General features: G+C 38.9%; 1 protein-coding gene across 4 annotated transcripts in view; it reads right to left on the minus strand.

Moving 5' to 3' along the window:
- LOC150097930 (required for meiotic nuclear division protein 1 homolog) overlaps positions 1-15,386 on the minus strand; it is a 171,847-nt gene that overhangs the window by 104,271 nt on the left and 52,190 nt on the right. For all 4 annotated transcript variants that reach the window (XM_090406330.1, XM_090406333.1, XM_090406332.1 and 1 more), the window contains exon 4: positions 2,912-3,093. In XM_090406330.1, coding sequence (XP_090262456.1) covers positions 2,912-3,093 — 182 coding nt within the window. The remainder of the gene's footprint in view (positions 1-2,911; positions 3,094-15,386) is intronic.

The following is a 15,386-nucleotide window of genomic DNA, read 5'->3' on the forward strand; positions in this document are numbered from 1 at the left end:
CCTGCATGAGAAAACTACCCTGCTTATTAGAGGAGATTATTTGAAAAATATCTTGTTTAATCTTGAGAGCAGAGTTTCTGGATTTCCTGTCTTGGGATAATTATTGTTTAACTTGTATGTTAATGATATTAGGACAGGCTTAACTGAAGATATGAGGGTGGTTCCATAAGTTTCTGGTCTGACTAACTTTTAGAGGTAATAGAAGGAAAACAACTGTGTCACTTATAATCTCCCTTTATTTCAACACACTTTGCACATCTTAGAATTAACATTTCTATGCCCTTGAAAAAACAGTCTGTACTTTTGTCTGTAAAAATAGCTTAAAACTGCATCTTTCACCTCATTATCATCAAGAAATTTTCTTCCTTGAAGGTCTTTCTTCAGTTTCGAGAAGAGGTAGTAGTCACCGGGTGCTAGATCTGGGCAGTAGGGCGGGAGTTCAATCACCTGGAAGCCACAGTCCTTCACTGCAGCCTTTGCAACATAGCCATATGGACTGGAGCATTGTCGTGAAGAAGGTGAACACCATGACTCAGCATTCCTCATCTCTTCTCCTTTATAGCATTGCACAGTTTGTGCAAAGCATAATATTCTGCATTCATGGTGGTATTCCTTTCCTTGAAGTCAATCAAGAGAATTCCCCGGTAATCCCAAAAGATTGCTGCCATGATCTTCTCAGTCCCCCAAGAAGATCATTGCTGCCATGATCTTCTTGGGGGATTGAGTGTCCTTGGCAGTGCTTTGTCTGGTTTGCACCACTCCATGGATTCCCTTTTGGAAAGAGGATCATAATAAAGGCTCATGGTTTCACCCTTAGTAACAATGGATTCCAGCATTTCTCTCTGATTCCTTTGGCAAAGCTCTAAAAACTTGCAGGCACAGGTCACACAATACCCCTTCTAAAATGAAGAGAGAAGTGAGGGGCACCCACCTTGCACTGACTTTTGTCATGTGAAGCTTCTCGTGAATGATGCGAAAGACAGTTGTTATAGAAAGCCCCAACTTTGCTGAGATTTCTCTGAGCTTCAGCCTTTTGTGATTGAGCAGTTCCTTTGCAACAAGAGCCATTTTCCTCAGTCATCACTTTCACAGGCTGACCATCACAAGGATCATCTCTGATGCTCTCTTCCTAGGTGAAACTGTTTAGCCCATTCCTTCATGATCGAATATGAAGGAGAAACTTCCCCCATAAATGCCATCTGATTGTTGTATGATAACATCTGGAGAAAGCAATATTGTATAGCAGCGCAGTGACAGAATGATTTCTTTAGATTCTACTATTCTTCTCTCTAATTCATTGGAACAACAGAAAATATAAGTAGACTTGTCCCGTAGTACTGGATGGGTGTGGTTCTCTTCATTAGAATTTGCAGAAAACAGAACACGGCCAGACAGAGCACTAGCTCATGTTCTCCTGTAACTTATGTCTCTCTGATGTTCCTTGATGCATACATTAATGGATTTCTCTGTCTGGCCAAAGTATGGCTTATCACAACAGCACCAAATCTGGTAGACACTGGGATGCTTGAGATTGTTATGCCCAGGTATAGGTCTGCTCAGTAAGAAGCGGAGTTTCTGTAGAGGTATGAATAAAATCCTTATGTTGTACTTTCAAAGAACCTTGGCCAATTTGGGAAAGACGGAGCTGATGTAAGGTAGAGAAACTTTACCTTTAACACTTGTTGTATTCTCATTATGGTGAAGAGTGGATTAAATAGGAATATGTTAATAGTTTTTTGTGAATAGTCATTCAGTTGAAATGTAATCCTGAGGAAATTAAGTTCATTGTTTAGTTCTTCCTCGTCATAACTAATAACAAATTCCTATTTAATCCACTCCCTTGCCATAATGAGGATACAACAAGTGTTAAAGGTAACGTTTCTCTACCTTACATCAGCTCCGTCTCTCCCAAACTGGTCAAGGTTCTTCAAAAGTACAATATACAGACTTTATTCATATCCTTACAGAAACTCCACTCCTTACTGAGCAGACCTAAACCTGGGCATAACAATCTCAATTTGGTGCAGTTGTGATAAGCCGTACTTTGGAAAGACAGAGAAATAAATTGAGCTAAGCACCGAGGAGACATAAGTTACAGGAGAATGCGAGCAAGTGCTCTGTCTAGCCATGTTCTGTTTTGCACAAATTCTAATGAAGAGAACCACACCCATCCAGTACTACAGGACAAGTCTACTAATATTTTCTGTTGTTCCGAAGAATTAGAGAGAAGAATAGAATCTGTCTGACTGGCACTGCCACGCTATACAACACTGGTGTACATGAGATTGTGAGCACATGCGTACGCCCAACAATGAAGTCAGAGCAAGAATGTTTTTAAATACACAAATGTAAAGCATTAACACTGAAATGCATACGCTAACTTTTTTTGTACTGTAGAGTTATTTCCTTTAAGGTTCTTAATAGCTGTTTCTTCTATTTTTTTTTGCATTTGAAGAAGTCTGTTAAAGGCGAAACTAGTCGTGCCATTAAACTTTGTTTTATTTCTTATCTTGGTTTCCCAGTCATTTAATCCTAAAAAACATGTACCTCAACCAAGTAAATCAGTCTTCTAACACACACACACACACACAGTAGGATATATATATATATCCTACTAGCACTATTAGACTAAAGGATTGGATAAGTCAGAAAGGAACTATCCTCCAAGAACTAAAAAGAGTATCATGCTACTTTAATCATAAAATAAACACTGATACTGGCATAACATTCAGTGGAACCCATTTGGTATATTAGGCAGCTAAAAATCTGCATTAAGGAGAAAATGTATACACCAGAATAAAAACAAATTCTAAGAATGGCGTGAAACACAAAATCTTTCAAGTACTGACATAGTACTGTTCAACCTCTCATTCATTCTTGTTTTGAAATTCTGATATGCAGTTAGATTTACCTAAAGAAATATACTTCTCCTGGCACGTTTCCAATTTGATATTTTGATGTTACATGGAGAACATTATGAGCATCTTCAGGCATGGCTGACTGTTGATACAAACCTTGTTCTTCTAGCTTGGTACTTAGTAACTCCAGATTATATTCTTCTGCAGTGCTATATGCAACAACTTCCCACATTTCCTAAGGATATTTTAAAACAGAAATTCTAATTACTTGAAATGAAATAAGTAGGAATTTGATTAAGTAATAAACAATGAAATATACAGGAAATTTCCAACTTACATTGTGAATATAATCCTGCATACCCAATTACTTTTTTTTTTTTAGAGAGAGACAGAGAACACACACATCCAAAAGAAACACATAGTAGGAAAATAAAATTTAAATTAAATATAAATTATAGGCTCATTTTTGAATTTAGCACATTAGTGCCATGTGTGAGCAAGAGGAATAGAAAAAAAGGAGGAATCTATTCACATTTTGCTTGAACAGCTGAGGGTTGCAATCTTTGGGGAAGACTGTTCCAAAGGAAAGAAGTAGATGGGATGAAGGAGGAGGTAGTGAAGTTGGTTCAGTGAGTTTTAAGATGGACTGTAAAAGGGTGTTGGTTAGCAGTGGCTCCTGTTTTAATGATTTTGGAGGATAGCGAAGGAATAATAGTGACCAATTCAGTAGAGCACTCTTAATGAAAGTATCTGTAGAAGAGGAACAAGGCAGAAACTGAATATCTGTGAGAGAGGAATTGAAGTGGGTATGTGAGAGAAGGATGATTAATTAGACAGACTGCCCTCTTCTAGATAGAATCGAACAATCTTAGAGAGGATTTTGGTGCACCACCTCAAATATGGGAACGTTATTCCACGTCTGGGCAGATTTGAGCTTTATATAGAGTTAGTAGCTGTGAAATAGTGTCTTGTGCAAAAAAAGTACACCAAGTTTAGGTAGCTGCAGAAGCTAGTTGAGATGTGGTTGTACCAGTAAAGATCGGGGGATACAGGTCAGTCTGGGTATAGTAATCTGATCATGTTTAGATATCTCAGTATTATTGATAGTAAGGGGGAAGGGATGCAAGTTCTTTCTTGCAAGAGATCAGACAGGACTGTGTTTTGGTGGCACTGACGTTTACAAGATTGTCCCTGTCCCATTGGGATATAGCTAGGAGATCTGAGTGGTAGATCTTGAGAATTCTAATATTTGAGCACTGAAAGGTTTGCTGAATGAAAAGGAGGAATGGAGTGTACTGTCATTGGCAAAGCTATGGATAGGATTGGAAGTCTGAGAGAGCAGGTCATTTATATATATGAGGAAGACAGTTGTGAAAGAACAGAGCCCTGGGGTATTCTTGTACTGGTGGGGAAATCTGAGGAGAGTAAATCACCCACCATGACATGTAGTGAGTGACCAGTGAGAAAGTTGGCGATCCAGTTGCAGAGTGAGGATGGTAAACCATAGGATGGCAGTTTGTTAAGTAGGTCCCTGTGTCAAACACGATCAGATGCCTTTGAATTGTTGAGGGCAACCACATGAGTTTCTCCAAATGTCTCTATGGCTTGAGTCCAGAGGTGGGTCATGAAAGCAAGAAGATCAGCTGTAGATTGCGAGTGGTGGAATCCATACTGCTAGTCACTGATTAGTTGTTTTGACTCTAGGTGGTTTAAGAGTTGTTGTTGATGACCTCCATAATTTTAGAGAGAACAGAAGTGAGAGCAATTGGATGGTAGTTTATTGGTTGACTTTTATCACCTTTCTTTGGGACGGGTTGAATGCGGACCCATTTTCATGTTGTAGAGTAGATGTCAGTAGATTAAAGATGTAATACTGGATAGGTTAGTTCTAGAGCACAGTTTTTTTAACACAATAGGTGGGATACCATCAGGACCAGATGCCTTGTTTGCATTCAGGTTTTTGAGGATTCTTTAGATTTCTTTTTGTCAGTAGACTATGGGTGACATGAAGTTGGCCTTGTCTTTAGGTGAGGTAACGACAGTACCATCCAGATGCAAGAGTGGTGGAAACCTGATGGGCAGAAGTTGCACCTAATGGGCTTGGCAAGGAACTAGAAGCAACTGCCATTTGTGCAGGAGGTGAGTTTGCAGCATTTAACCCTTTCAAAGTCTGACTTGGACTTGTCCGCACGGTTAGCCTAGTGGCCTTGAGCTTCATAACCACATGCCTGGGGAAGGAGTGTTCCAGGTTCAATTCCCGTTGAAGACGTGAGGAACTTGAGGATCTTCTTCAGGCATAGCCAAGTTAACCGGTCTTGGGTGCGGGCAGTAGGGTTTTTTCTGCCAGTTTATTTGGCGTTTTTCATCCTGCAAGCAGGCAAACCAGTCCTATAAACATATGCCTCTACAGTCAAAAATATCTCCCCCCCCCCAGTGGCAGACTAGGCGACAGGTCAGTTGGGAGTGGTACTAACAAGAAGTCACATCTAAGTTACACGCAGACCCTGCATAGGAAGCGGGAATAACACGTAGTGAAAGAAGAAAGTCCGACTTGGACTTGGTGATGATGATTCTTTTGTAATGGTTGCAAACTGCAGTGTAGGCAAAGTGGGCAGCTAGAGTTTTGGCCTTGAGCCATTTGTGGCATGTAGAGGTTTTTTCTTTTGCAGCAATGGCACACTTTTTTGAAAACCAAGGTCTGGATGGTGGCTGAGAATTTGGAGTGGAATAAGGTATGAAAGCTTCCATTTCTGTGAGGATGATTTCTGTTATTTGGTCTGCACAGGTGTTTGGATCAGAAGAACTGAAATAGTAGTTGAACCATGGGAAGCAGGAATAGAAGTCACAGAGGTGTTCAGTTGGCACCCTTGTAGTGCCAAAGGACACAAGACTGTGAACTGGTTGGCGAAATATGATTCTTTTTGGTTGGCAAAAGAGATGTATGTTGTTTGGGCATTGAAGTCCTCAAGAAGGATGACCTCACTATTGGGGTATTTCGACTGCAGAAAGTCGAGCTTTAGTGAGAGATAGTTGAAGAGGTCAGAGTGGATGATGGAGTTTGGTGAGTGATATAACATATGAAAAGGACAGGTTGGTTTGGTAGAGAAATTTTGAGCCAAAGCAGATCAAACAGTGGTGATTCAAGGATTTGCAGTCTCTGGCATGTTGTGGCAGAAAGAGCTGTGTAATGTGTAGTTTGGGCAGTTGAGGTTGCCAGTTTAGGTTTTGATCGGGATAGTACTTCTGGTTTAGATTACTGTAGGTGGTGGTGCACATCATTTATATTGCTGTTTAGGCCACAGATGTTGGTGAAGTGGATGTGGAAACTTTTTTTTTTTTTTGGTAAGAATTAATGTTGGTGGGTTGTTTGGTTGGATTTCTGTTGTTTTCTTATGATTTTTTTGGATGGATTTTTTTTTTTTTTTTTTTTTTTTTAGTTTTTTGAACTATTTTGTGTGGGAGAATTTTTGAGATCTGCAGTTACTTCACATTTCTTTGGGTTGTGACCCATTGTATTTGATGAGGAAGTGGGGCATGCAGTGAGGGATAACAGACTTGCAAACATACCACTCATACAAAAGGAACTCAGTCTCCTGTCCATATATTGCCTCAACAGCTCCCCTGCAGCCACAGTATTTGGTTTCCCTGCAGTCATAAACTGGAAAAATACATGGCTGCATGATTTGATGCTGGCTGATCAGGAAGCCTCCAGATTTGTTACTAACTGGTTTGGTCTCATGTACTATACCAGGCCCCCTACAGTGAGACTGGTATACTGAGGGTATCACTCTCACTGCATGTGGGAAGAGTGGGGGGGGGGGGGGGGGAGCAGAAACCAGAGTCCTTGCTCTAGTTACTAAATATGGCTACAGCCACTTCAGGTCTCTAATAAGCAAAGTAGTGGTATTTCACTGGGTGATGAAAGACATCTACCACCTAGTGCTCATTCTGTCTTTTTTCTTTTTTTTTTTTGTATATTAACAATATTGGGCATAATTGAGGATAATGTTCAACTGTTTGCTGATGATGCAAAGTTAAGAGTGGGACCAGAAATTTCTGATTATAAATCCCTTCAGGATGAGCTGAACAGATTCGTGAAAAAGAAAAATGATAAAGTTCAATGCTATCAATAAGAGTTTATGCATTTCAGACTGAGAAGACTGCAGAACTAGTATTATACTAATGATAATTCACTGTAAGTAGCTAATGTGGCTAGAAATCCAGGAGTGGACACATTATTAAAATCATCAAAAAAGGAATGTGATATGTTGATAAGAACACTACAGGAAATCATTCTCTTCTTTACAAGGCTATGATAAGTGTGTCTGGACACCGCAGCAATATGGTTGCCAGTATTGTGGTGATAAGTAGAAAGTACAGAAGTTTCAGCTTGAGTTAACCAAGATAATCGTGGAAAGTTGCATATGAGGTCAAATTGAGGGAATGTGGATTTATAAGCTTTCATAAGGAGATGGAGAAGAGGAGACAGGATAAGAACATGAGTGATGAAAGGTTTGCAAAGAAAAAAAGAATTTTTTAATTCATGGCAACTGGGGATAGAATCAACAAGTATCTAGAGGGAGATATGAGTGTTTCTTCAGTGAATATATTGGGGAGGGGGACGACTATTCAGTGTTGTGTGAGTTATGATTATCCCTTGATGAGTCAGTGAAATCCCTGGAAATGCTAATGTAATATATTTTATTTACTTTTTTGTTTCATAAGTCTCACTACCATAAAGAAGTGCAGGCAACTATAACTGTATAAATTTTCATTTTAACTTCTACTGAGGTCTTGAAATTCTATGGATTATTCAATATACTGTTCAAAACCATTTGATTTCTTTATGTCATCATCATCATCATTTCTTCTTCTTTCAGGACGTAGGCTATAAGCCAATTTTAGGCATCTAAAGGATTATACTTTCATTCATTAGTAAGCGGTGTAATAGATGAGAGTTTGACAAAATCATACTTACCAGGTGCGAAAATTAAGGATGTAAGTGAGTCTATTACAGCGCAAAAGCAGAGGGTGAAAGAAATGATAGTAGTGGCAGGAATGAATGATTTAAAGGAGAAAAAATTGCTATGAGAGAGGACTTGAAGGAATTACTAGAGGTAGCAAAAGAAAAGAGTGAGAGTTAAGATAGTGAGTCTGTTGCCACGGTATGATAGAGAAGAGTTGAGAAGGAGGCCATAACTGCAAATGACTCTATGTGCAGGTTATGCAGGACATAGATGGTTTGCATCTGAATGGATTTGGTGTGCAGTGCAAGGAAGTGGATGTGCAGAATCAGGGAAACTAGAGTTATTAAGGGGGAGGAAGTGGATATGCAGACATCATAGAGGCAGTTGAGTGTAAGAATGTGTATAATATGCCCAAGCTAGTATGAAGGACAAAAAATCAGAATAGGATAGTTAGTATAAGGCATCAAGATAGGGGGTGGGATTAATGAGCTTCTGCATTTCATGTATACTAATGCCACGAGTACTAGAAACAAGAAGGAAGAATTTTTAGCTTTGGTTGACTCTTCCTGGCCACAGGTTATTGGCATTAGTGAAACATGGCTGACAGAAGATGATATAGCTAGTGGGATAGAATGTGAAGGGTATAGTGTGTTCAGGAGGAATAGAGAGAATAAAATGGGGGAAGGAGTGTTATTGATGATAGCTGATGAACTGCAGCCAAGGAGAATAGAAGTTGAACTGCAGGATAAAGAAAAGAGCACATTTGAGGCTATTTGGTGCGAGATTGAGACTAGCAGAACAAAATGTACAGTTGGGTGCTGCTATATACCAGGTGATGGAATAGATGGTGGAGATAGTATGCATAAGCAAATAGACACAATGAGTGGAAGGAGGGTAATTATTATGGGGGGATTTCAACTATGATAACATTGATTGGAAGGAGGAGAGGCCACATGGGAGGAAGGAATTGGATTTTATGCAGTTATTAAGGGATAACTATCCAAGACAGCATGTAATGGAAAACACTAGGGGTTTGAGAGTGCTTGACCTAGTAATTGCATCTGAGAATTTGACTGTAATGAATATGACCACGTCCACCAATTGGTGAGAGTGATCATAAGGTCTTGGCCTGGGAGGTGGCTAAATGTGCAGAATTACCAGGCTGGTAAGTATGACAAATTTAGGAGACTGCTTGGTTCAGTGCCATGGCATGTAAAACTGCAAGGGCTGGATGTTGATAGTGCATGGGAGGTGGTTAAGGAGCATTTGCAGGAGGTAATGGCTGAATGTATACCTAGAGTCCGAATAGTAAATCAACTAGGGGTTAAATGGATGAATAACACCATTAAGCTTGAGCTGCAAAAAAAAGAAACAACTGTGGAGGGAATTTAAGGAGAAAGGTGACCTGCAGGCACACGAATGGTATAAAACGCAGGCCAGAAGGGTAACGAGTATGGTAAGAAAAGCAAAAGCGGATTATGAAAGAGAATTAGCCATGCAAGCTAAAGAGAATCCCAAACAGTTTTTCGATATGGTGCAAGTAAAAGAAAAAATGTATACGGCAGAATGATTTTAAGGAATACTAATGGTAGGGAGGTAACTGAATCAATTGATATAGTGGAATTACTGAGCAAGCACTTTGCAAGAGTATATCATCCAGGTGGTGATATTGCAGGAATGAAGGAACCAATAGCTTATATGGGAATTATGGTGAATGAAGTAGAGGTGAATAGTTTATTACAAAACCTTAATGTGAATACATTTTTGGGATTGGATGGTATACCAGCTCAGGTCGTACGTGAAGCGGCTAAAGAATTGGCAGTGCCCTTGACCATTTTGTTTAATTTGAGTCTTGGGTCTGGGTTAGTCTCGAGGGGTTGGAAAGAGGGGAAAATAGTTCCACTGCATAAAAGAGGTTCCAAGACTGCTGTTGCAAATTACTGACTGATCAGCATATCAGGAGCCATTTTCAAGGTCTTGGAGAAAGTAGTCAAGATAAAAATACAGGAATGGATAGATGAAAATGGGATACTGTATGGGGGGGACAGCATGATTTTGTGAAGGGTAGATCATGCCTCAATAACTTGCTCACGTTTTATAACACAGTGACGGCTGAACTGGATAAGGGTAACGGGTTTACAGTGATACTGCTGCACCTTGCTAAGGCCTTTGATAGGATACCACATGGAATTCTAATCAGTAAACTGCAGCATATGGGGATGGATATATAGGGTTGGTGAGATGGACAGGAGGGTGATTGATGAAGAGATATCAGAGAGTAGTTTATTCAGAAGTAGAGTCCAAAAGACGGCCTGTGACTAGTGGTGTGCTGCAGGGTTCTGTTCTTGGACCACTACTATTTAATTTGTTCATTAACAATATAGGAAAGGATCTGAGAGGAACTGTTCATTTGTTTGCAGATGATGCAAAGTTGGGTAGAGCAATAGTGAATGCACATGATGTCAGAATTTTGCAGGATGATCTGGATAGATTGGAGGACTGGGCTAAGGAGAATGGATGTCAATTTAATGTGTCAAAATGTAGGGTCATGCATTTTGGGGTGAAAAGATTAGCAGAAGTATACTACATTGGTGGAACTTTACTCCGGGAGATTGACGTGTCCATGGATTTGGGGATTGTTGGTGGACAGGGAGTTGAAGTTTAGGGGGCACATAATCGCAAAAAGTGGCTAAATCACCTCATCAAATCACTTGGTTACTGAAGACTACTTTTACGAGCAAAGACAAGCAAGTTATTGTTCTTCTGTATCAAGCCTTGATAAGACCCCATCTTGACTACTGTGCCCAGATTTGGGCACCAGGGTTTCTTCTTGATGGGGAGGAAGTGGAGAGGATCCAGAGGCGAGTGACCAAGATGATAGCAGGTCTATGGAATGAACCTTATGAGAACAGGTTGAAGATTTGTGGGTTGAAGAAATTGGTTGATAGGCGGAAAAGAGGTTATATGATTGAGACATTCAAATTACTGAAGGGTTTCCATAAGATTAATTCGGAGGATATTTTTGAGAACAGGACTGGTGGTGGGAGGACTAGGGGCCATCCATGGAAACTGGGCAAGAGTGTGGTTAGCAAGGGTGTTAGAGCTAGGTTTTTTACTTGGAGAGTGGTAAATGAGTGGAATTAGCTGCCAGAGTCTGTTGTGGGTGCCATGACTGTAAATGAGTTCAAGGCAAAGTATGATAGATACTGTGTGAATGTTGAATAGTTGTTCTTGACATGATGTTAGGGCTTCCCTCGATGAGTCTAAGGACTCCTTGGAGTTGCCCGTAATAATAATAATACTTTCAATCTCTTCCTACATCTCTTTTCCCTTGAGCAATTTTAAACCTGGTTTTACTCCATTTTTTCCAAGTAAGCAAACAGACAAAATGTCAAGTGTGCGCCTGCAATTTATGCAAGACTAGCTGATCCCACAAGTAGTGCAAGACCAAGGCAACTCGTGGTAAAGGTGGAGCAAGCTCTGATCACTAATCTTAATATTTACCCTTAATGCCAAAACACATCTCCAAGAAGGGGATGTATGATGTTTTGTATTAAAGGCAAGGGGCCACTACCCATATGGGTAGTGGCCCCTTTACCACGGGTAGTGGCCCCAGCTGCTCCACCTTTACCACGAGTTGCCTTGGTCTTGCACTACCTGTGGGATCAGCTAGTCTTGCTAAATTGCAGGCGCAAACTTGACATTTTGTCTGTTTGCTTACTTGGAAAAAATGGAGTAAAACCAGGTTTAAAATTGCGTGGTATCTTTAACATAACTATACCCAAGTTAAAAATACTTTCTACTTTTCCCTTGAGGTTTACACCTATATTACTTCCTTTGGTAGTCTTCTCTTTTAAATTTGTTATACATGTACTCTCCAATGTTGGGTGTTCTTTTATCATTTTCACTGTACATGCCGTAATTCCTTCCTTATTTCATCATGTCCTGTTCTATCCATTTTTACCCCCCTTTAAGTGAGTTAAGAAATTTCATTTCAACATCTTGTATTCTTATTTTTGTCTTTTTTTCTCTGTATCCAATTTTTTTGGTAGGGTTTAAAATTTTAACTGTTTCCTTTCATCTTATAGTACCAGACTGCTTGAAAACAGTGTAGTTTATTATCTACATCATTATCTATATCAAATATTATATCATATCCTAAATATTAAAAATGTATTACTTGTTCTAGAGTTTGGTTTTTAATTACTTCAGTTCTTATAGGTTATTTTCCCAGAATATTCCAGGTTTAGTTTTATATAATGACATTTGTAAATTGTATTCACTGTTTAGTTGCTGTAAATGATAAATAGAGCCTCCGTAGCTCAGTCGGTATAGATGAAACCATTTGGTCAAAAAGACCTGGGTTCAATTCCCGTCAGTGATGCAAGGAACCTTTATCTGGTCTCTTTCGACTAAAGGTGAGTTAGCCAGCCTAATACAGAGATAGAGGGTTTTTTCACCCAGAAACTCGAGTTTTTCATCCCCCAGAACAGGCAAACTATGAGTACATGCTTCTAACATAGGACACCTCCAGGAATAAGTAGTAACCAACCCATTCCTTAGGGTATCGAATACCTACACGGTAAAATGTGTAAAATGTGTTGGTCTACATGTGAGCGTAAATTAGGATAGGATAGGAAATGATAAACAGATCTATGAAGGGCCTTTTCTAATTTTTATATGATTGCTTGATTATCTGCAAAAAAAAAGTAGTATCAGGAGAAAGCCTACATCCCTGTTGGACTCCATAATTACTTTTTATTTCTGCTGAAACAGAAGACCAAAGCTATCCAAAACAGTTATTAAATGCAATTAAAAGCTTATATTGCAATCATTATTATTATTATTATTATTATGGACAACTCCTAGGAGTCCTTAGACTCATCAAGGGAGGCCCTAAACATAATGTCAAGAACTATCCAACATTTGGACAGTATCTATCATACTTTGCTTGAACTCATTCACAGTCATGGCACCAACAACAGACTCTGGCAACCTATTCCACTCATTCACTACACTCCAAGCAAAAAACCTAGTTCTAACACCCTTGCTAACCATACTCTTACTGAGTTTCCATAGGTGGCCCATAGTTCTCCCACCACTAGATCCATTCTGAAAATTTTTTTTCTGAATTAATCTTGCAAAAGTCTCTCAGTAATTTATATGTCTCAATCATATCACCCTTCATCTACCTATCAACCAGTTTCTATAACCACAAATCTTCAACCTATTCTTGTAAGGTTCATTCCATAGACCTGCTAACATCCTGGTAACAAGTCTATGGAGGCTTCTGGATCCCTTTCACCTCTTCCGCATTGCCAAGAAAACCTGGTGACCAGAACTGCATGCAGTAGTAAAGATGAGGTGTTATCAAGGCTCGATAAAGAGGAGTGATAACCTCTCAAGTCTCTGGCTTCGTCAATTTCCTGGAGTACAGTTTCACCAATGTGGTATACAGCTGGTAATCTTTTCACCCTAAAACCTTACACTTTGCCATATTAAACTGATATCCATTCTCCTTTGCCCAGTCTGCCAATCTATCCAAATCATCCTGGAAAATTTTGACATCACCTGTATTAACTAATGTTCTACTCAACTTTGCATCAACAGCAAATAACTGAAGAGTTCCTCTCAGATCCTTTCCTATATCATTAATAAAAAAATTAAACAGTAGTGTTATTGTTATTAAACTAAACTATATATATATATATATATATATTAGGGTTACCAAGTAATTTTATAAACTTGGTTATTTTGCTCCTAATCCCAAGTAAGCAAACAGTTAAGTTTGCACCTGAATGTAGTTGAAGTCTAAAGGTGGTGCAACACCAGGACAACTCATTGTAAAGGTGGATAAAGTTCTGATCACCATTCTTAGTATTTTCCATAATGTAAAGCACATCTCACTAAGAGATGTATATTGCAATACATTATGGGTGGGGTCACTACCCAGACCGGTTTCAACCTTTTTTGAGGTCTCCTCAGTGAGTAGCTAGACCCTAAATAGCAAGGTTTTAGTAAAACAGAGCCTAATCAACTTTACCTATACAAGTTGCTACCTTTAGACTTGAACTACATTCAGGCGCAAATTTAACTGTTTGCTTACTTGGGATTAGGAGTAAAATAGCTTATTTACATCTATATCTCCTCCAGAGATTCTTATTCAAAATAAAAACACCTTGTAGCAACTTGTATAGGTAAAGTTGATAAGGCTCTGTATTACTAAAACCTTCGTATTTAGGGTCTAGCTACTCACTGAGGAGACCTCAAAAAAAGGTTGAAACAGGTCTGGGTAGTGACTCCCCCCCCATCCATAATGTATTGCAGTATATATACATCTCTTAGTGAGATGTGCTTTAAATTATGGAAAATACTAAGAATAGTGATCAGAGCTTTATCCACCTTTACAATGAGTTGCCTTGGTGTTGCACCACCTCTAGACTTGAACTACGTTCAGGTGCAAACTTAACTGTTTGTTTACTTGGGATTAGGAGTAAAATAACCATCAAAATCAGCTAACGCCTTTTTATTCCCGTATACGGGAGTAGGTGAGGCCATTTAGCCCTATCTAACTTTTGGAGACTGGGTGGGCAGTTCAATCTCCACTGGTAGCAATCAGAGATAGATGGCCCAAGGCTATCACTAATTAAGCGGTACACAGTGAAGAGAGACAGCTCAAATGTGCCGCCATCTCGTGGTCTCTAACCCTAACACAATATATTTAATGTCTGAAATAATGTGGGTTCTACGGTCGATTTTCTTGAGTTTACGGGACGAAAAACCCGAGTTTCCGGGAGGAAAAACCCGCTTGCCTGTGCCAGAGATCGACTAACTCGGGAACCGGTCGAAAAAAGGCTTAGAAAAATTTCCTCTAGTCGCCGACTAGACTCGAAACCAAGCCTTCCTTCGTGCGGCCAAGCGCCGTGGTGTGCAAACGCCACATCCACTGAGCTACACAGGCTCAAGAGTAAAATAACCAAGTTTATAAAATTACTTGGTAACCCTAATATACATTATTCCCAAGGTAAAAAAACTTATTTACATATATTTATAAAATTACTTGGTAACCCTAATATACATTATTCCCAAGGTAAAAAAACTTATTTACATATATATGTAAATAATTTTTTTATATATAAAACTATTAAAACTATATTGTTATATAAGCTTTTAACTGCATTTAATAATTCTGGAGAGCCTTGGTCTTCTATATTATATTCCATCAGTTTTGTCTATTAACTTGATCAAAAGCTTTTCATATTCTATAAATGCCAAGTGAGTACATAAAGTAAATTCTCATCTTTTTTTCTATAATTTGTTTTTGTGTAAATACATCCATTCTAAATATTGCATTCTAAGATGAAATCTAAGATTCTAAGATCAAAATTGCATTCTACATAAGAATGTAACTTTAATCTTTGCTGAATACAGACTGTTCCTTTAATAACAAACTACCAACACTAGAGGAAAGTCTTTTATTTAAAATGTTACTATATAATTTATATGCTGTATTCAATAAGCTGATACCTCTGTAATTTTCACATAAACTTCTATTTCTCCT

The sequence above is a fragment of the Typopeltis vanoorti genome, chromosome 16 (assembly GCF_054136105.1).
Source record: "Typopeltis vanoorti isolate ZY-2024b chromosome 16, IOZ_Tvanoo_1.0, whole genome shotgun sequence".
Lineage (NCBI taxonomy): Eukaryota > Metazoa > Arthropoda > Arachnida > Uropygi > Thelyphonidae > Typopeltis > Typopeltis vanoorti.